The sequence below is a fragment of the Crocuta crocuta genome, unplaced genomic scaffold (genome assembly GCF_008692635.1).
Source record: "Crocuta crocuta isolate KB4526 unplaced genomic scaffold, BGI_CrCroc_1.0 scaffold216, whole genome shotgun sequence".
In the NCBI taxonomy this organism is placed as follows: domain Eukaryota; kingdom Metazoa; phylum Chordata; class Mammalia; order Carnivora; family Hyaenidae; genus Crocuta; species Crocuta crocuta.
Genome location: NW_027531504.1, coordinates 100,712 through 124,443, shown reverse-complemented (window position 1 = coordinate 124,443; position 23,732 = coordinate 100,712). Strand labels below are relative to the sequence as shown.

Below are 23,732 nucleotides of genomic sequence, written 5' to 3'. Positions count from 1 at the left end.
AATTAATTTATGACAAAGGAAGTAAAAATATTCAATGGGGAAAGGGCAATCCCTCCAATAAATGGTGTTGAAAAAACTAGACAGCCACATGTAAATAATGAAACTCTATCACTATCTTACATCATACACAAAACTTAAAGTGGATTAAGGATTTCAGTGTAAGACCTGAAACCACAAAACTATAAGAAAATATAGGAAATATGTTCCTTGACATCAATCTTAGAGATAATTTTTTGTATTTGACTTCCAAGGCAAGGGCAACAAAAGCAAAAAATAAGCAAACGAGAGCACACCAAGCTATAAAGCTTCGGCACAGTGAAGGAAATCACCAACAAAATAAAAAGGCAGCCTACTGAATAGAAGAAGGTATTTGCAAATCATAAAGAGCTTATATAATTCAATAACAAAACAAAGGTCTGATTAAGAAATAGGCAGAGGATTGATTAGAAAGGTACATGAAAAGATGCTCAACTTCACTAATCATCAGGGAAATTGCAATCAAACCACAATGAGATAGATATCACCTCACACCTGTCAGAATGGCTATTATCGAAAAGAAAAAAATACCAAGCATTGGCAGTGATGTGGAGAAAAGGGAGCCCTTGTACACTATTGGTGGTGATGTAAATTGGCAGCCACTATGGAAAATAGTATGAAATTCCCTCAAAAAATTAAAAATTGAAGTACTATATGATCCAGCAATTCCATTCTGGGGTATTTATCTTTAAAAAATGAAAACACTAATTTGAAAATATATATTCACTCCTATATTCATTGCAGCATTATTTAGAATCGACAAGATATGCACACAACCTAAGTGCCCATGGATGAATGAATGGATAAAGAAAATGTAATGTATATATAATGGAATACTGTTCTGTCACAAAAAAGAATGAAATTCTGCCATTTGTGACAACATGGATGGACCTTGAGGGTATTATGTTAAGTGATATATGCAAGACAGAGGAAGAGAAACATTGTATGATTTCACTTATATGTGGAGTCTAAAAAAGAAAATAAATGAACGAACAAAACATAGATACAGAGAATGCATTGGTGATTGCCAGAGGGAAGGAGGTAGAGGGCATGCAAAATGGGTAAAGGGGATCTATAGGCAAGTATACAAGAGGTACACACTTCTAGTTATAAAATAAGTCATGGTGATATCAAGTATGGCAGGGTTACTATAGTCAATGGTATTGTATTATATACTGGAAAGGTGCTGAAAGTTTATATTTTAAAAGTCTTCAGCATAAGGAAGAATATTTTGGTAACTTTACATATGACAGATGGTAACTAGACTTACTGTGATGATTTTCCAATGTATATAAATATTGAATTAATATGTTGCACACCTCAAACTAATATGTTATATGTCAATTACACTTAAATTTAAAAATGGACACTTCAGAGTTCCAGTGCCTGAAAGTGCTGAACCAATTGGGTAGAGTGAGGATTTTTATATGCAGCTAGCTTTTGCCCCACTGATGTGTGAGGCTAGAGTAATATCATTAGTTATGGAATAGGCAAGTCTAGTTACCACCCATTACCCTGCAATTGGCCCCCTTTACACCCCCTCCTTCCCTCTGATAATCACTGGTCTGTTCTATGTATCCATGAGTTTTGTTTGCTTACGTGTTTGGTTTTGGGTTTAGATTCCATTCCATATAAGTGAAATCATATGGTATTTGTCTTTCTTCTTTGACTTATCTCATTTAGCGCAATACTCTTAAGTTTCATCCATGTTGTTGCAAATGGAAAGATTTCATTCTTTTTATGATGAACTTCAATCCTCCTACTTTGCAGGGAATATAGACATTATCACACATGCACAACCCACTTTTTGCTACCAAATTTATAAACCTACTTGCAGTTGCACTTCTTTCTTCCCTCCTGCTATCCTTTAGGAAGTATCCCTTCTCTTAACAAATAGCTTTTTTTTTTTTTTCCCTACAAGGGTCTGGATCTTATCCCTTCTAATCTCTTCAAGGACCTTGTTCTTCAAGTTATTCCTTTTCTCTATTTTTCATCTTTGACCTTTACCTTTTTTACTGGGTCATTTCTCTTAGCATGTATACCTTCTCTAGTATCTTCTTTAAAAAATAACTGGGGCCCACATCCCATTGTGTCTCTGACACCTTCTTGATCAAAAGTTCTCTGCCTTTTTCTTCATGTCCTGACCTCTCATTAATTCTTTATTTTTTTAAAAATTTTTAATGTTTATTTATTTTTGAGAGGGAGAGAGTCAGAGTGTGAGCAGGGGAGGGTCAGAGAGAGAGGGAGTTACAGAATCTGAAGCAGGCTCCAGGCTCTGAGCTAGCTGTCAGCACAGAGCCCAACGCGGGGCTCAAACTCACGGTCGGCGAGATCATGACCTGAGCTGAAGTCAGATGCTTAGGTGACTCACCCACCCAGGTACCCCTCATTAATTCTTTATTTTTGCCTTAATATGTTTGCTTTCTCTTGTCTAAAAATTACTCAAGAAAAGCCTCCAATGTCTGCTATGATGCAAATGTAACCTACTAATCATTTTGTCACCTTTCAATGTAGTGGATAGTGATAGTGATAGTCTCCTTGTAATATTTTGTTAACCTCACTCAGTGACACCTCAGTGTTCTGGTTGTCTTCCTATGTTTGTGACTGCCGCTATTCAGAACCCCCTTCCTTTACCCAAACTTTGAGTAATGTAGCTCTTTGAGTTTAGTCCTGGGCCCTCCGCTCTTCTCCATACTCTCTCTTTAGGTGCTCTTATCCATTTTCTTGCTCTAAGTTATCTTCCTTTTTTCCTCCCTCCTTCCCCCCGCTTCCTACCTCCTTTTTTGCTATCTATCTATTTATCTATCTGTCTCCTTAGAAAATGCACTGTTTTGTTTCTATTGCACATATTATATGCTACTATAGATATCATTATAAATCTTTAATTTTTTTTAATGTTTATTTATTTTTGAGAGAGAGAGAAACAGAGTGTGAGTGGGGGAGGAGCAGGGAAGGAGGGAGACATAGAATCTGAAGCAGGCTCTATGCTCCAGGCTGTCAGTACAAAGCCTGAAGCTGGGCTTGAACTCATGAACCACGAAATCATAATCTGAGCTGAAGTTGGATGCTTAACTGACTGAGCCACCCAGGTGGCCCTTGATATCATTCTAAATCTTGCTTTGGACACCTAATCATATAGTTTATAGAGATATACCCTATTTTTAAAAACTATGTGATAGTGTACATTACTATGAATACATTCATAATTATTTAATCATTTGCCTCCCCCCATTGAGACTGATATTATTTACAGGTGTTTAATAAATAATGGCGCATCAGATATCCTTGTGCTTTCCCCCATGCATACACTTGTGAGGGCTTCTCTAGGGCAGTAAGTAGAATTAATGAAGGAGATGAGCATTTAAATTTTACTAATTGCTGCCCGCTCACCCTCTAATGAACTAGAATATACATCCAAAAGCAGAATATGAGAATACCCGCTTTTCCACACTCTTGTCAATACTTGATATTACCAAACCTTAGAGCTTTTGCCAAATTTATGAGTAAAAATTCTGTTTCATTGTGGCTTAGATTTTAATTTTTCTCACTATAAATGGGAGTGAGCACTCTTTTTCATATGACCATCAGACATTTGTATGTTTACTTCCACAAGTTCTGTTCATATCTTTGCCCACTTTTCTACTGAGTTATTTTTATTTTTTATATTGATTTATAGGAATTATGTGTAGATTCTGGGCAGTTTCTTCTGCTATGTATATTGAAGCTACTTAGCCTTCTTAAGCTCAGTTTAGTCAATAGGTAATCATGATTACCCAATAGAGTTGTTTTGAGGATTAATTGAGATAAGATATTTAAAGCCCTTCATCCAATGCTTGGTACATAGACTTCCTAAAAAAATGGTTGCTTCTGCTATTATTTATATTTTTATTGTTTATATTTTATATGTTTATAATAAACAATATGTTATTATTGTTTTTATATATTATTATTATATTTTATTATTGTTTATTACATTTTGTTCATCACAAAATCCTACCAAATTTTCCTCAGGCCCCAACTCAAGTTTTCATTCATTTATTTATGCATCTCATGAATCTTTATTGAGGACCTGTTATGTATCAGAGACAGTTGTAGGTGCTGGAGATACATACTGGGGTCAACCAGCAGTAAGCAAGCCAATACTTAAACATATGTATAATATGGAGCCAGTGGGAAATGCTATGGGGCAGGGAAGGAGATCAAAAGGGCAAGACAGGGTATGCTATTTTAGGTCAAGGCCAGGGAAAATATCTTTTCTTTTTCAGTGAAAACCTGTGTGAAGTAGGAAGATCCATGGGGATAGCTGGGAGAAAGAGCAAGTACCTTGTTCACTTATTTGTTTATTGCCCATCTCACTCTTACTGTAATGTAAGACTATACTATTACTATAATAGAATGTTTTTTTATGACTATATTTCCAGAATAGTACCTCTCACACATTAGAACTCAATGAATTCCTATAGGATAAAATCCAAATCCCTGCCTTCAGAGAATTAACAATATGGTTGATGGACAAGTGTTACATAGAGGAAGAATCAACTAATGATAGATTAGTAAGGAATTAGATTCCTAATGAATGGTATTGCTAATCATGGGTTCAAAAGAGTGAAAAATTCAGGAAAATCCTGGCTTTAAATAGGCTAGAAAGACAGAATTTTAACATGGGCCACATGTTAAATTATGGCTAGCCTTTGGCTATTTGGAAAGGGAGGAGGACACTTTCCAGGCAGGGTGGATGGTTTATGGAAAGGTGGGATACATGTCAAAAGTTTAGTTGTAATAGATATTGGGAAAATTTAAGATATCAGGTTGGACATTTGAGACATCAGTAAGTAGTCACTGAAGGTTTTGAGAAAGTATGTTAACTAGGATTTTTAGAATTTTATATAAAATTGATTGGAGAGAGGAGAGCTTATAGGCAGTTACTGCAACTGTTTAGAAGGCAGTAGGTGTTGCACTATGGTGATGCCTTTGGAGATAGACAAGAAGAGAGATATGAAAGATGTCTGAATAAAGATTTCAGGGGGATTTTGTTTTGGACTGAATATGCATTGGATGGTCAAATGTGTTGCTAAAGACAACTCCAAGGTTCTTATCTTGGTCGACTGAGTAATGGTGCCATAGACAAAAGGTCCAAATGGTAAATTTCTTTCAGGGGTGGGAGCTGAGAGATGAAAGTGGGCGGAAGTCAAAGTGATGTAAGATATCCAAGTGGAAATTCCCAGTAAGACTTCAGATGACTAAGGGATTTAGAGAATGTAGTCTCTTTCCAAATCTTTTCTTTTTGCCTATATAGAAAGTGTTTACTTTATGTGTTTCCCTGTGGCTCTGTTGATTACATTCTTATGTGTGGTTTGAAGCTCCTCTGGCTTCAAACCTGTATTTGTTTTGGGCATGGTTGGAGTAGAGTGCAAATGAGCCCAGGGTCATGGGTTTGATCCCCAGAAGGGCCAGTTACTTTCATGGAGAGGAAAACTGTGTACTGTGGTTCACAGACTTCACCCCTAATCCTGTCTACTTGTCTCTAAACTATGTAGTGTTGGTTCCAAGGGGGCCCATGAGAAAGTGTGAATGATTGTGTGCAATCCATTAAAACTATTGGAAGAGTGGCTTCAAGTGGGTTTATCTGGGTTGCTTCTCCAAGAAATTTTGTTTGTCCTCCTCCTTTAGCTTGTGGACAGAGATCATATTTTCAGAGACAACGTCATGACCAAATACACAAGGAACAGTATTGTTTATGGCCACCCACATCTGTTTTACCACATTTATTTACTTCTCAGGTAAAAGGCAATGTGATGATCCAAGAATGTGTTGTTCAGTGCAAGTGTCTTCTTGGAAGTATTTGAATATTATCAGTCTGACTTTGAGAATTGACTTACTAATATCGTACAAATAAACCCTGGAGAGCATGAATGTGCCCAAAAGACTCTCTAAGCAAACCTTTCACTGACACATTATCCTTATCTTATCAGCTGCTCTAGCTTGCTGCATACTCTTACTGGGAAATACAAGCCTACACTCAGAATTCTTGCGAAATGGTCATACGTGGATACAGCATAGAATGTGCTATGTTTAAAGGAATGACAGTGTCCATAGAGCAACCTTTGGACAAACCCACAGAAGGCATCTTCTACACAAGTACAGAGTTGCCAAGATTTGCTGGGATAGCATCTAAAGTCTGTTTCTATGTATACTGCATTTTCAAAAATCAATCCTAGAGGTTCTCAAATTGCTTTTCCAGTTGACTGATACACCCCTGGGTCCTGCAGGAGCAACCCAAAGAAGATTTGGAATAATGTTACACACATATTGAAAGATTCAAACTAAATCCTCATAGCTTAAGAAGCACTTGAAAATAGGTTCACTTTTCTTTCAGGGACTCTTGTGTTTGCCACATCAGGGATATTTCTATTTGACATTATGGAAAATTTGAAAGGCTGAGTAGTAGGAGACCAGACCATCAAATATTATTTAACAGGTTGCCAAGAATTGCAATGATGACTTAGAAGAATACAGTGTGGAAGAAATATGACTAAAAGTAAAAGGTAGAAAAACTGAAGTTATATTCTGACAAATTCAGGAAAACTGGTTAAAAATTATTGGTGTTTAGGTTGTGCATGATGAAACACAAGGGACTTATGTACATTGTTTTCTTAAACTTATTATTAAAATAGTAGTTATTTTGGTATTTTATAGGGACAGCCTGAAAATACCATATAAGTTCTTAAACATTTTATGGAAAGTTCGTACTTCTGATGGCTGCTGGGCTGGGGTGAATAAAGAGAAAGGATCAGTGACATAGCAAGAAAATGCTGGACTCTCATTTGTGGTGCAAGGATTTTTAGGTTCAAACAGTACTTTTCACCTGATTTTGCTGTCAGAATCAAAATAAGGAATAAAGTGGTCTTTTGGTCAGTGTCAGAAAAGTTGACTCCTTGAACCAGAGTATACATAGGAAAGGGTGTGACAAGCCAATGGAGAGAGTTCTACCTTGGATAGCTCAGATCTTTAATTCTCTCATAACTAATAATAACAAGGGAAGTAGAGATAATGAAGGTAACTGTATAATTGTTAGGAATCACACCAAACAAGAGCTGATGCTGATGAGCAGACCAATGCAGAACTGTCCTAGTGTTTTCGTGTAGCCATAGAGAAATTGAAAAGATGAAAAAAAATTAGTAAAAAGTGATAAGTTCTAATAAAGGTTAATTTATTAAATTTAAGAAAATTCTCTTTATTCTGAGATTATATCCATGTTATTTAAATGAATTCCCTTGTAATTACAGAAGGATTTTTTAAATGTCCTTATTGTAGTCAAATATATTTTTCTACCTTATGTCAATTTTTACTTTTAGTTTTGGAAATTTTACTATTTTGAGAAATCTAGAAGCTTAGGGACTTTCATGATAATGTTTAATCTTTAAATACTAATATTAGGTAGAAGATTATTATTATTATTATTATTATTATTATTATTATTTTACAAAAGAGGAAACTGAGACTCACAGAAGTTGTTTTAATTTGTCTAAAACAGCCAACTAGAAATGTCAGAACCACAACACAAACCCACATCTGCCTGATTTCATGCTTCTTACCACCATGTTATTTCTGTGGGGATTAGTTAGAGTCCAGTGAGGGAAGAAGAAACCATTCTTGGTATTGTAACTAGAGGGTATTTACAATAGGTGATAGAAGAGATGATTATCCAAATAAGAAAGGGGAGTCAACCCAGAGATCAACATCAGGAAGTCACTACCATTCTTGCATACAGGAGGTGGTGTTCCCAGCTGAGAAAAACCATCTGGGTGTGTCTAGGTCTCCTCTGGGAACAGGGTGCTACTTAGGGTGGGACCAGGGACTGTAGGGGACTTGCCATTAGTGGCAAAGATGCTACTTGAAACAAAGAGAGAAAATGGTGGAAACACCCTGGCTTCTTCCTTCCTCTTGCCCTTCTTCTTTTGTTACAGTGCTTCTTATTAGGCAAATCTACCCAGCAGCCAGAGAACACAGGGACTCGGAAATGTTCCTTGTGACACAGCCAATGAAAGGAATGTTGGGAAATGGTTATGAGCACAGACAGGTAAACATTCTAGCCTAGCCTAAAATGTGTACCTTTTACTGTGGCTGTGAGGTCTAGAGACACTAGAAAATACTTTTCAATATTAACAGTGTAAGAGAATTTATTTGGTATAGGAAGGGGATGGGCATGTTTCCATTTCCAAATGACCTTTAAAGCAGAGAGAGGCAAAAGAAATAAGTAGAGAATTTTGGTCTTGGGGTAACCTTTCCTATGAGTATTTTAGGTTCTATGAGGGTGGCTGAAATACAAGTTCTGGGCCAAATAAAGTGGCAGAGCACAACTCTGGGTATGGTTTCTACCTCTAATACTGTTGTCTCCTTCCTTCTTTAGAGGAACAATTACTTTCTCCTCTCTCTCTCTCTCTCTCTCTCTCTCTCAGAGATTTGGGATTGGGAAGGACAGTCCCATAGTTGTAGGGTGGAATGATGGATTCAACCATAGTAGTTATATAGAGATTTGCCATGAATAGAGATGATGACCACCCCACACCCCACTCCCCATTTCAATTTGGAGAGAGACCCTTCAGAAAGAGATTGGGGGCTAAGTAGGAGCCACTGAGTTAAATAAACAAAGTAGAGTTAGGAAATTATAGGACAGTTACTCCATTTTTAACTTTCTTGGTAGTAGTCATTAAAAAGAGAAACCTCCTTTCTGGGCCACATTTCCTACCTTGCTTGAAATCCAAGGTCGAATTTTACTTCTGATGTACTGCTGCAATTGTCTCAAATCCAATTTACATCTGTTTCTGTTTTTACTGATTGCTTTATTCTTTTCAAAATCATCACACGGTGAAGGAAAGAACATTCAGAAACCAGATGTTATATTAACCATAACCATTATCCTTTATTGGATCCCAGAGAGATTTAATCTCTATCCATAAACAGGTGAGGAAGACACCAGCTTTCAGCTCAGCATTTATACTTTAAAGATGCCTCACTGAGAAGAGGGCAAAGGTTCTGCCATCTACCTGCCATTATGACCCAGGGAGGATCATAATCGGTATGTATAGCCCAGTGGTTCAGTTCTATCAAACCCAAAGCACCCCTTTTGTAACAAATATTTTATGATATACCCTTTGATGTCCCAAAGAGAAATTCATAGATAATGCGGACATATACAATTTCAACAAAAATCAACGTGATGCCTGAACCATAATATAAAGGAGAACTAAAATGAAAATAGTTTATAATAGAATAACATGCATTGCAATATAGAAATACTCAGGCACAACTCTATTAGGACACATAAAGAAGTGGTCAGATGTTTACACTTATGTGGAGATTCATGAATGTGATAGCTGCAAGCAGACTGATCCGCTCAGAGAATGGAGAGATTCAAATAGCACAATTAATATTGTCATCAATGATGTTTTTCCTAAAATAGTGGACAACACTTGGTAAAGTTCCAGATGAAATAAAGTACCACCTTCCTCTTAATTTACATGGTAATTGCATTCCTGGAAAAATTCAGATTCAGCTTATATTAAAATCATGCAAACATACTTTGAGTTTATAAGTAAATTGGAGTTACAGTCTAGGCTTATGTGATTACAAATAGGTGTGTCATCTACATGAAATGTCTGAAGTCCTAACCCCTGTCCAGTTAAATGCCAGTAATGCCTTCCTCAATCATCATGACCGATAACCCCAAATGTCCTTACGTGTTTCCAAAATGCCATCTGGGGTTAACATTATACCTGTTGGGAAGCCCTAGAGTGGGATAATTAAGGCCCTTTTGAAGCGCAGGGATATAAGAACATGGGTGTCATGAAATTCACTCCTTGAATCCACATTTTTGTCTATGGAAGCCCCAATTCAACCATGTCCCTTGAGACCACACTGGCTTTGATCAGCTGGCAAGAGAACAACAGGCATATTGTTGCCAAAGTTCTTGGCAACATTCTTCATCATCAGATTCCAGTTTTACTTATGTGGAAATGGTTCATTTCTGGACTGTATAAGGATCCAAGTCATACCTCCTCATTGAGGAATCCCAAGATTGGTTTACCATCAGATGTTACATGCACTATGTGAAGGATTATCAGGAAGTGACATTGCAGTGTGAATAAGCAGAGAAATGGCAACAGGTAGGGTTGGAGGCCCAGTTAGATATGTTGGTTATTGAGCAAAAATGCTTATTTATCTTCAGAATATAATATTTATAAATTATCACTCAAAGGTGCAATTAGCTATATTTTGCCTGCAGCACGTAAAACCAAATTTTAATAAGAATGTATCTTTCAGTATATGGAACTGTTGTGTCAGGATTGAGGCATGAATGGCAAAGTAATAAAAACACGGGTTTTGGTGTCCTCAGACCCTGATTCAAGCCCACCCTGGCTATCTGTGACTTTCAGTAAGTTAAGATTTGAGTTTCTATTTCCTCATCTGTAAAATAGGGTTTGTAACAGTGCCTACCTCATAGAATTTTTATGAGGACTAATGAGATAATAGAGGTAAACCACTCAGCGTAGTGACTGACCCACAGTAAATGGTCAGCAAATATTATTAATCAACAATATTAATCATTATTGTTGGGTGATGGCAATTACCACTCTTACAGATCTTACAGAAAGGTAAAAGTATCATTTTAAAAAAGATGCTGCAATTTTACTTAGATGACCTTGAAGGAAGACAAAATTCCTCTTAGGGAAAGAAGTGCTCTTTTGTTTAGGAAAAATCACCTTTGGGGCATATTCAGTAATAAAAAGTGAGCAGACCTTCTCCCCACTCCCACCAGGGGTGAAGCCGTGATGGGGAAGATTGCTCTGCATGAAGATGAAATAGAATGTCCTTGAAAGTTCTTTCTTAGGGAGAGGTTGAAGGGTTGGATAGGAACTAATTCTAGGGAGAGTTTGCTGAGGAGAGGAAGGGGTCTTACTAAAATGACAAGAGGCACTTGAGCAGCCAGAAATTCCTTAATGGATTTTAGTGACAGTGATGTTTGACATTGGCAGCAGATTTCTGCCCCATGCTTAATTGCCTTCCACTTCATCATCCCCAAAGCCTTTAGTGAAAGGCAATACCCACATTAGCCTGGTGTGAAGGAAGGGAGAAAAGTATTGTCTGGGGGGAAGGTGGAGAGAAACAATGCAGTTAAAAGCTCATGGCCACCTGAAGCAAGATGCTGAGCACAAATAGGACACAGAGGCCTGGAGAATTGTCAGTGTTAAGGAGAGCCGCAGAAACTCAGGAAGCCACGGAATAATGGTGAGCTGCACGTGGGAAAATAATAAACTGGTATTGCTAGGAGTTCCTTAAAATCAAGTACAAAGCTCCTGAGCCTTTTTGACATTCAGGTAACTTTCAAAATAGCTCATAGAAGGTTTAAGAAAAGGAAAATAGAATGAAATGCTTTCAATGAAATAACTTTCAAAATAGCTCATAGAAGGTTTAAGAAAAGGAAAATAGAATGAAATGCTTTCAAATAGAATGAAATTACTAATCTTTCCACTTTGTGCTTCTATACATGCTGCTATGAGTTTGATATTCAGTAAAGAATTAAACAAATTTATTGAAATAAATACCTAATGCTGAGAGACCACATTCTCATGGAACCACACAATATTGGGAGAGTATTGAATGCTACTTGTATATGTGTCCTATACGATAGAAAATCTTTTCCCAGACCATTTGTGTCATGGATTATAACTCACTGTTGGGTTATAGTGAGTGGGGTCAGTTACTTAAACCTACTTTATTGTTAATGCATATATTGTACAATTCATACATCTTTTACATAGTTTGTACAAGTTCTTTGAAACATTTATTGTTAAATATATTCTGTAAATTCTATAAGATATCTCCATTCTGGTATATGATTTGTTTTATTTTTCTGGGTAAATTTTCTTGTTTATTTGTTGCAGTGACTTTAATTAGTAAAAATGCTACATAACAATAGAATCCTTAAGGAATGACACATTACACCAACATCATCCAAAAGAACTAATTAATCAAACATGATTCATTTTAATGTAATTACTAAAGAAAGATATAATTTTATTATGACACTCTAGCCATACATTTTTCCAAATATGGTTACTTAACAGTAAATGTAAGATAATGATTCAGTTAGTTACAGTTTCAGAAGTCATTAGGACTGATATTCCTCTGCCATAAATGAATAATGATTTAAAATGCAATCAGAATTAATTTAATAAAAAATGCCTTTGAACTAAGACAGATATAATGAATGACCAATCATTATTTTCTTGTTCCAAAGTAGCAGGAAAAAATTCAGTGTCTGTAAGTGTCTTTATCACACCTGGTTTGTAAATGTGATAAAAACAAATGAAGCAAAACACATGATATAATCCCAATTCTCATAGTTCATTAACTCTCTTGGTAACAAGAGATCTGACATGGTACTTGGGGCCTTTATGTAAACTGGATACAAGCTGCATGGTGTTTGAAAGTTTTTTATATTTTGAATAGACATTTTAATGATACACAGACACAGATAAGAGATGTGAGTAGACAGTTTGAGGTTGCGGACTCCCTCCTGCAGTGTGTTTAGCAGCAGGTACAAGATAAATACCCAAACAAAATCAGATTAAGGGATTAACAGAAGTGACTTTGCTCTGGGTAGGTAAATGGAGCCAGTGGGTGGCTTGGAAGGGATTTTGAGTTTTGTTTTTATTTTTTCTACTTTTACTTCAGTGTAGTTTAGGTAAAAGAAAATGAATATAATATTTACTTTTAGGATACAGTAGGCCTGGCAATTTAAAAAAAAAGGGCAGATTCTAAGTCTTATGAAAGGTCATTTTGAAGGTGACAGGTGATTCAGCAAGGCCTAAGGGAAATTATCTCCATCTTAACTCACATTTCAATTGGGCAGTAGCATTTGGACTTTTGTGTTCTCCATTTTCAAATTAAAAAAATTTTTTCCCTTCAAAGACCTTATCAATGACAGCTGAAGAATGGGGGAAAAAAAGGATAATGTTTAAGATCAGCATATAGCCATAAATTAAGAGGGACCATGTGGAGTATTTTTTTTAAAGAGTTCCCTTTAATTCCAGGGTTTCGGCCTGGTCACTCCTTTATAAAATTTTGAGGCAGATACTAAATGAATAAGGACTGGAAGGAATAGAGACAGTTTCAAAAACTCCCTGGGCCTCGGTCTTGTCTATGAGAGGTCCCCCCCCAAATATTATTCCAGATAGGACTTGGTTATTTCAATTGGTATCTTTATCCTGTACCATATGCACTTAAAGCTTCAGGCAGTCTTCTCATCTCCTTTTTTTTTTAAATAGAAATCACACACAAAAAAATACCTATGTATCAGTTTCTAATACCTAATAGGAAAGTCTTTTATAATATTAAAATAGCAATAAGCAAATATGTACTATAGGATTAAACATTAGCATTGAAAACAAACCAAAAACAGAGAATCAACAAAATTTTCTTCTTGTTTTTGCCCCCTCATAGTCTGAACTTCATGATTATTGCAGGCTAGGGGCATAAAGAATTCTTGTATTAAAAAAATCAGATTTATCTTTTGAAAATATTGTTGGGAAAGCCCAGGTGATTTGAGTGGGAATGCTCTTTCTTATGAAAAGAGCCAAACAGGATCTGTCTCTAATAAATTAGTATACTCTTTTAAGATTAAAAATAGCAAAAACATTTTAAATAGTCTGATTATAGTTTCAACAAGTCAAACATACACTTCTATCTAGCCTATAGTTTTTAAGAGTCTATGTGGGTTTAACTTATCATCCCTCATTCCAATATAAAAAAAGAAGAAAGAACCAAGTCATTTTTGAACATTAAGATATTCATATAGACTGTATAAAGTAAAAAACAAAAAAACCCCAAAAACAAAAACAAAAAAAATCTTCACAGATTGTTAGCCATCTCTTTCAACAATTTCTCATAAATTCTTCTCTTTCCTTATCAGTAGATAACCCCCATCTCATAAGGAAATACTTTCCAACACTTCCCAATGAGATCAGTGATTGCTTTTTATGAGAGCTACTGCTCTTTGAGATGTTTAGATTAAGGGAGAATATCTTCTATAAACCAGTAAATGCCAAACAATGACTTAAGGGGGATGTGGCAGAAGCTATTTTTAGCAGATTTAATCTATGCATTTTTTTTCTCTTTGTTTTTATTCTCTCCACTTGCTGAATAGCCATTCTTAGAGCAGAGAGCACCAAGATCAATAAGTAACTTTATCATCTTTTGTTCTGTTAGTTGCCTGTAAGATCCTTTTTTCCTCCCATTTATACCCTATGCTCTTGATTAAGGTATTTAGATTGGATAATATATTGCTAAATTTGCTGAGTTTGAGAGCCAACAGAATAATGGAGCCTTCTAACTTAAGAAAAATGCCATCTTCTGCCTCCACACCCCCAAACTCACAATTTGGTGAACAGTACGCTACTTGTGAGTGATAAGTTGAAAGGTGGTGGTGACTAGACCTAATGCTATTTTATTAAGCCATCTATCTATAGAATTGTTGTTTTCATACTTTAAAAAAATATGTCTATGCTTTCTTTTTTTTTTTTTTTTTTTTTTTTTTTTTTTTTTTTTTTTTTTTTAGTCAAGTACTTTCTTAAAGAAACAATAGCACCACATTGGCATAGCCGGCCAAACAATAAATGGGAAAGCAAATGTGCTACATCTTCCATTCAAGCAGTCTCCCAAGTGCATAAACTAGTAACAGAAACTCTGGAGCCACAGTGCATAAGATGGTTTCATCTACACAAATATTGACATTCCAAGAAGGGGATGGATTCTCAAGGGAGGCCGGGCTTTTTGTTTTTTTTCTTCAATAAGATTTTCCAAGGAAGTGATTTCTTCTGAGTATTCCATTGGACTCTTAGGATGAGTGTGTGTGTGTGTGTGTGTGTGTGTGTGTGTGTGTACGCGTGTGTGTGCATATGTGCACATGTATGTGTGTATGGAGGGGTGGGTGTTGCAAATTTTGCTTTATCTCTAGAAGAGTAAATTCTGATGGAAAGATACCTTATCTTTTTCAGTGGAGTCTCCTCATCTTAAAGTCTTCAAAAGACACTGTTATATTACTTGGGGAATTGGGAACAGAAATTTGACCTAGGTATTCAGTATTGTTAGTTAAATTAGAACTATGCCTGTAGGCTGAAAGCTCATTCTTACCAATATTTACAGATTTTTCATAAACATTTTGAAATTGCCTCCTTTGAAAAAGCAAAAGCAAAGCTTAAAAAAGTTTTGAGTTGTGAAATTTTAAGTGCTCTTTTCTATCAACCCTGTGTCATTCTGCTGTGGTATATGGGATCAACTGACTTTTGAAGTCTTACATTGATTTGTCTTCTAGGTTTTTTTCATTTAAAAATAAAATAGTTGAGTTAGTATAATTAGTTAAGTTTTAATTCATTGATTTATGATATAGTTGGAGAGGATTATGTGTTAGAAAAATTAAGAAAGATAATATGGCTTTGCATATTTAAGCTTTCCTCACTGGGGTATTTTTGGCTGTGAATAGAATTATTAAGTGAATCAAATAAGTTATAGACGCTCTTAGAATTACCATATTCAACTGTGTCTGGAAACTCTGTGTCTACAGAGGATTACAGGTAAAGTATGCTGGGAGACCTTAAAAGGTATACATGAAGAACAAGAAATAACAACCAAAAGTGTATTTTGGGAAGAGGGGTCCCCCCACCTAATTCCATAGAACACATCTGTCTGGAAAACAGATGAAGGGCAAAAATGAGTTACAGTTTCTTTTACATTTGTCTGTAGTGATCAGAACATTGCTCAGCATGACAGAGGTGCTTGATTCAAATAATGCTGAGAGTCTGAGAGTTTAAACACTTACTGGCTGAGCAGGGATACCTACTGTATAGAACTTCTTTTGGGTATGTTTGAAGATCCAGGAAGTCAGACTTTTTCTGGTCTCTCAACCTTGAGGTGAACCAGTGGGATGAAAACTAAAGATGTTATTTTTGTTTTCTATGTACACTTTCTAATAAATAAAGGGATACAGTTTGCATGAAGTAATCAAGCCTGGTTGCTTTTCACCAAAACATTTGAAGGCAGAAAAACAGATCTAAATGGTGGATGATTCACAGTTCTAATAAGAAAATCTTTGTAAGTGGATGGGAAACATTTTCTAGGCCACCATGAGTCTGTCCTCACTGTTGGATTTTCTTTATATCAATTTTCAGTTGAATGGATAAGACACACCTGCAGAGGTTCAGGGGTCACTACTGTAAGCATACGTGAAGGAAGATTTCTAGTTTGGGAGGAAAATTTTGCCTCTCAACTAGCAACTCTAGTCAAGTATATTTTAACATAATTTTTAAAAAAATATATGTATAAGTAAATAGAGCTAATGAGTAGTGCAAATTTATTAGAGAAAGTAATTTTGTGATTTTTAAAAATTAGATATCATTTTAATATTTCAAATCTTGAGCCAGTTGTTTTAGATTGCCCAAAGAGAAAGAATAACTATGTTGTTCAAAATGAATAAAGTATTATTCATAATATTGCAAGAAGTATTACTACATTACTAGTAACTGCCTGGAAGAGTCAGATGGAGTAGTTGCTCTTTCACTGGTGGAAATCTTTTTTTTTTCTTTTCCTTTCTCTTCTCTTTGTATTCATAAATCCAAATGGAGAATTCAGATCAAATGTAAATCAGATATTTCTAACTTATTTTGAAAAGTGTTTTAAAGGAGATGGAGCTGTTAGCTTTTAACAACTTGATAGTTGGATAATTCATTGGATAGCTTCATTGACAAGAATTAGCATGTCAGGAGCATTTGGCTAATCAATTTTCTACCTATACTGCGAATGGGTTTTTTATAGAATTCCTGGCATCCCAGCAACTCAAGGGCTCTGACCACGTGCCCTCATAGCAACCCAGGAAAAAATCTGGAGCTTTATCTTTTTAATCCTCATACCACCCCTGTGAGGTAGGTAGATGGTGTATTGCCCCCATTTTGTAGATGAGGAAACTGAGGCACAGAGAGGTGAAGTGACTTGCTGAAAGTCACACAGTGGTGAGTCCATGACAGAGTCAGCAGATGTTTGTTTCTTCAGTGAGAAATAGAAACCAGGACTATTAAATTCCTAGCCTTCTGCTTTTTTCACTCCTCTCTAGACTCACCAATCAAATTTGCATCAACGGACTTTGTGTCTTAAGTTTCTCTTGGAAGGCTTAATTGCAGGAATTTTGCCTTCTTTCCCAAATGGATGGAATTTTAGTACCCTTCCCCTTTGTGTTATTTTTGGCTCCAGGCTTCTTTTGTTTTGCTTTCACCTTTTACCGTTTTGGCCAGACTCTTTCATATAACAAACTACAAAATAGCACCATTGTACTAAAAAAACAGAGTTTTACATACTGTTTGTGATATATCTTGTATTCTTGATATGCTAAATTTACATAGTGCTCTACATGGAAAAAATAAAAAGAAAGAAATTACTAATCAGGTTGCACACTAACTCATCATTTGAAGGAACCATTGAGAGTTTGAGACTTTCTATGCTTAAAACATATGCCTAAAAATGATTGGCCTCAAACCGCAACTACTTGCATTTTTCTTAGCAAGATGTGAAAAAATAAAGCTTTCTGTCTAAAATAAATGCATCCAACTTATATTTGGTACAAATGCTACAGATGGAATCTTTTGGGTTAAAATCTTTTGGGTGTGCTACTTGACTGCTTGTTGCTGCTCTTGAGGAGGCCAAATTTGGCAAATATAAAGATGATGAAGTGGGAGAGGGGGTGAAGATAGACAAACAAGATTATCAGACACTGTAAAACAAATGGCCTGTGTTGTGTAGAAAGAAGTGCAAATAAAAAAAATTAATAAACCACTTAGACAAGGCTGCTGAATGAATGGCTTCAGCAGCCAGGACTCAGAGACAAATTTAGTGCAACTGGATCTATACAACGCCCATGCATTTGTGGCTCTTGAAGAGGCAGGGACTAAGAAATATATATATATTTCTTTTTTTCTCTATAGAACATTATTGATAAAGGATCAACAGCAATCTACCAACTCCAGGACCATTTTTGCAAGGTGCAAAGCTTTTAACAATCACTCCTAAAGACAATGTTGGAATGTTTACTTGCGTTATTTCATTGGGGGGAATGCCCATCTTTTGAAATGTCATCAAACTTATTTTTTGGTAGGTCATCTGGTGTTTATCAGGTAACTCATACAGAGCAAAGGATCCTTCCAGTGGCATGTCATTCTTCACAATTCAGGAAGGTCTTCCTACATTCTGTAGTTCTTGTTTCCTGCACTCCCTCTACTTGCGTTCTTCAAATGTACTTCCTAAAAATAAAAGAGGAAAAGTGACATTAACTTGAAGAAGTTTTATGTACCCTACCCATCTATTTTTAACACGGAGTCTCAACATTTCATATTTTATGCCTCATCAGTCAATCTCATAGAGAGCTTGGGTCTGTTTTTTTCCTAAGAAAGAAGTGGATAGGCCTTTAGTTTTTAGTTTAGTCGAACCTCACTTAGGCTACATAAAAGTAGCCTGGTGTCATGGGGACCCCACATTGCTTTGTAACCATAAATAAATATGTTTCTATTCATCTGCTGCTATCGCAGATTTGTTGACAGGAAGGAGATACTGAAAAATCAAGAATTCTGGCCTGTGCCATATTTCCCCAGTGAGAGAAAAAGAAAAAAATTTTTAAAAAGGAACACATTCTGGGGTCCTCCTCTGTTGTTTTATTGCATTTTGTTCTATTTTAATTACTGCAGAAAGGAGACATTTCTTCATTTTTTTCTTTTTCTCCTTTGAACAGAGGGAGAGTTTTAGGAGTAGAAGATTGGGAGGTTTTATAATTGATTTAGAATCTGTAAATCACAGACATACTGAGCTAGGTTCAGATCTTGGCTCTTCCATGTTTAGTTATGCATGAACTTGTGCAAGTGGCAATCTCTTATGTGTCAATTTCATCTATAAACTGGCATAATAATAGTTCCTATCTATAGGATTAAGAATTAAAGAATCAATATATAAGTAGACATAATAGGTCTGGCACATGGCAAGCACTATGTAAGTATTAGCTATTATTGTTAGTAGTATTATCATTGTTATTGTTATTATTTACTCATTATTATTATTTTTTCATCTTCATTGGAAAGTCACCCTTCCTGGACTAAAAACCCTGGTTCCTTGCTTTGGTGCTACCATTCACTTATCAGGAAACAATGTTGTTATCCAAGAAATATTGAGTTTTGCTTAAAATAGAAGCCCTCTAGAGACCTGTTTGTCTGTTCACTGTTACATCCCTATGTCCAAAACATGCTTGGAACATTGTGGTTGCTCAATAAATAGCTATAAAATTAATCAAATGAATGACTATAATGGACCCTCTAATAATGTGCAGAATCGTCATTATACTTTTCCTATAGTTATTATTTTATCCATAAATATATTTAAATAGCAAAGTTTATTTAGGCAAATAAAATGTGAATTAAATCCAGGATGCAGTGGCATTTGCATGCATACACATAAGGTGCTTCTTCTCTTGGTTTCACCTCTAGCCAGGAGGACCTTAAAGGAGGACATAATGAATAGTTATTGGTACAGAGTGAGGTTCAAGAATCCACAGTACCCCTTTTCCCCAGAATATGCTTTCATCATGACCAAAAACAAAAGTTCTTACTATGGTGTCTGGTATCTCCAAATTCTTCCTTCTGGCTAAGGTAATGACCTCTCAACCCAATCATTCTTAGGAACTTAGAGGTCATTATAAGGACCTTGGAGATTGCTCAGACCTGAGACCTGCAGAGTATGAGAAGCTGGGACAAAATCAACTACAATCCCTGAAAATAATACCTTTGGCTAAGGCCTATAGGGATTTGGTAATTTTTCTTACACATATTTTCCAGCTCTACCTGAACATTAGAGTTATCACCAAGTCTTTCAAAAGCTAGTTAGCACTTTGTAAAGTGGTGGTCAATATCCTTTAAAAAAAATTTTTTTTATGTCTTTATTTTTTTTATTTTGAAAGAGACAGAGAGAAAGCAGGGGGTGGCAGAGAGAGAGGGAGACAAAGAATCTGAAGCAGACTCAAGGCTCTGAGCTGTCAGCACAGAGCCCAATGCAGGGCTCGAACCCATGGACTATGAGATCATGACCTGAGCCAAAGTCAGACACTTAACCCATTGAGCCACTCAGGTGCCCCATGGTGGTCAATATACTGTACTGACCAAATGGAAGGAAGATAGTGTCGTTGTATAAATATGTTTATTAAAATAACTAGCTCAGTAGCCATCAAAAAAAGCTTGTGGGAGGACGTTTGGCATTTGTATAGGATAGCTTGAAATGCCATCTGTTTAAAAACTCCTGGCATTTTCCCCCCAAATATCATACAACTTTACCAAGTCCACTGAATGTCCATATGTTGCTATAGAAAACATCTACTGCCATGGGGCACCTGGGTGACTCAGTCGGTTAAGCGTCCTACTTCGGCTCAGGTCATGATCTCATGGTTTGTGGGTTCGAGCCCCATGTAGGGCTCTGTGCTGACAGCTAGCTTGGAGCCTGGAGCCTGCTTCAGGCTCTGTGTCTCCCTCCCTCTCTGACCCTCCCCTGATCACACTGTCTCTCTCTCAGAAATAAATAAAACATTAAAAAATTAAAAAGAAAAACATCTACTGCTAAGCTACCAGTAAGTTTGTATTCCCAATTTTAACATGTTATTCTGCTTTTTAGGAATTCTCCTGAAAAATGGAAGAAAGACAAATGGGGCTACAGAGTAGGATCATTACTGTCCCAAACTCCTTGAAACATTTCTGTTCAATACTCATTGGACCCTGCTAATGGTAGGTGGCTTATCAAAACCCCCCAAATGGCTATTATTAAAGATACCACCTCTCTACCAAACTGCTAGCCAAATAACATGTCTAGAAATATGTTAACTTGAATTTGCCTTTTTTTTTCTGTTTAACAGGCATACCAGCTTGGAAAAGAAGGTTTTTAAGAATCTGGATAATGCCCATATAGGAAAATGCTCAAGAATGAAGTAGTAACAAATTAAAAGAAAGCTATAGGAGGTGTTAAATCTCCTCTCTTTCTCTTAAACCAAATTAATCCCAGATTTACAGAAGAAAAATATTCAGGTATCTTCTATACTTCCTTCTTCAGATTCATGAAGGTGGTAGCAAAAAGGATTGAAGTTAGATTGATCAACCATATAGGTCTTATCCTTTCCCCCATCAGAGAGGTTCTTTTTGTTTTCTCTCAAAGCAGAGGTGTAAAGTGTCAGTCTGAGCACAGGGTTATCATGGCCAATTTCTTCTGGGCCTGTTTCGGCATTGCAGCAAAACCATGGGCAGAAACTCACTTGAGTAGAGCAGACACTGCTCCAAGTAGCATGGTTCCCATGCACACACGCGTAAGGTGGAGGCCATTCAAAACCAGCTGGGATGTTGTCTGGTTTGCATTTGGCTCTCTTCCCAGGTTCTCACATGTGACTTCTTTGTTGCAGACAATGATGGTGACAAAACAAAAGCACTCAGGGATTTGGTCTCTGTCGCATCTGTTGCTTTGCTCATTGTCTTAATTACGCTGGCCACCCTTAACAATGGGCAGCAAGTGGAGGCATGTTAGAAGCAGCCAGAGCTGGCACCCACCTTCAATGCACTTCTTGAAGGGTTATGAAACTGTCCTACATTCAGCCAAGCAAAAACTTTTCACTTCAACAGCTTGTCCAAGACAAACAAACCAGCTGAAACTGTTTCTAGTATGCAACTAGACAGATTTTTGAAAGGAAAACAGTAGTGAGTAAATACTGTTTCCTATTGACACCAGGGAAGGTAAGATTATTAAAAAAAAAAAAGTTGGTCCTCTAGCTCACTCATGTTGGTTGAGAAAATTTATCAATCTGAAGAAAATGTTAACCAACTTATTAGGGAATACATTTCAGGGTCCTAATTTGTGATATCCATTATAACACTTTGTGTACCATGCACAGATATTTAGGAAGCTAAAAAATGCCCTGAAGTATTGCATGACATTCACATTCATTTTCTCTTGGCTCTTATCCTATCTCCTAGCTTTACAAAGGAAAGCGATCCATAAACTTTTTGATTAAAAAGATCACTGAGAGCTAATAACAATGGCAGTAATAGTAACCTTGATTAATGTTTGCAGACACTTTGTAGTTTACACAGTAATCTCCAGTAAGGTGATATTATTTCCTTCAGTCTCATTTATAATCTGAGGCTTGCTAAGATTTGGTGACCTGCTTGAGGTCACATAAGAACAAGTTGATAGACCTAGGACTAATAATAAAAGAATTTATTATTTAAAAGAATTTTTTAATGTTTTTTTTTTAATTTATTTCTGAGAAAGAGAGAGACAGCGTGAGCAGGGGAAGGTCAGAGGGAGGGAGATACAGAATCTGAAGCAGGCTCCAGGCTCTGAGCTGTCAGCACAGAGCCCAATGCGGCTGAACCATGTGATCATGAACTGAGCCAAAGTCAGATGCTTAACTGACTGAGCCACCCAGGCGACCCAGGAATTTATTATTTTAATAAGATAATTCTATCACTTGGGGGCTGGGCACTATATTAGGTATGTTAATTGCATAATTGCATATATTTTTCTTATTTGATTTTTCTAGTTCTCTTGGAGATGGATACTATGTCTTGTCCATTTTATCTATAAGGAATCTGAAGTGTAGAAAAGCTAAACAACTTGCCTAATGTCTTATAAGGAAGATGTGACCATGGTTGGGATTTGTACCGATTCCTTATGATTCTGGAGCTCATCAGTTAGCCATTCTACCATATTCCTTCCCCAAAAGATAACACAATATCAGATGCTTCAAAGTCCAAATCTTTTCCCAATAACAATGATTGACAACATTATGAGCTGCCTATGATCCCAGATGGTGCTTGGTGTACGTTTAAAGGTTAAGGCAAGACTCTAAACTAAGGGGTGGGGTGCCTTCCCTTACCACAAGAGTGAGTTGGGCCCCATTTCTATCATTATTGATAGAAATCTAGTAGCACAATATTCAATTAGCAAGACTGAACCCTGTGGATATTATAAGCCTTTCTTTTTTCACTTCCTATCTTTATGAGATTTTTGCCTGAGAAACAGTATCTAAAAGAAGGATGATAATAGTCTTTTTAAATTTCAGAGAGGAAGTAGTGATGTTTCCAACAGGCTATGTTTCCATCTCAACTACTCCAAACAAGTAAGTACTGTGTGACATAAAGTCTAAGAAAAGCCTGGCGCCCTATAAAAAATGCTAGGAAATTATTGTCCAGCATGGAATATCAGCAGCCTATTGTATAGCATAAAGTCATAATTCATTATTGACCTTCTCTTAAAAAGAGCAAAATGAGGGGAAAAAAGATCACATAATTGCAAAGATCACCCACATATCAGCTCTTTACCTGTTGAAAAGGACATGCTCTAGCTATTTTGCTGGTTTGGCCTGGAGACACGTGAGATTGTGGAGAGCGATTTAGATATTTCAGTATCAACTTTGATATCTCTTTACTTCAGGGAATCACAAGTTCAAATTCCATGAGAGTTGGGTCAGCCTTTCATCTCTGGGAGCCAAGAGAGTAAGTGTCATGCGATCTACTCAACGCTTTGGGGTGTGACTTTTAAAACCAAAGGACAAAGGTGCACATTTCAAGAGA

At 36.4% G+C, this 23,732-nt stretch overlaps 1 protein-coding gene across 2 annotated transcripts in view; it reads right to left on the bottom strand.

The window, feature by feature from the left end:
* Nucleotides 1–17,883: 17,883 nt before the first annotated feature.
* The window catches only part of IGF1 (insulin like growth factor 1), a 74,458-nt gene continuing 68,609 nt past the window's right edge, over nucleotides 17,884–23,732 (bottom strand). For both annotated transcript variants that reach the window (XM_077772171.1, XM_077772172.1), the window contains exon 4: nucleotides 17,884–18,383. In XM_077772171.1, coding sequence (XP_077628297.1) covers nucleotides 18,324–18,383 — 60 coding nt within the window. In that variant the 3' untranslated portion in view covers nucleotides 17,884–18,323. The remainder of the gene's footprint in view (nucleotides 18,384–23,732) is intronic.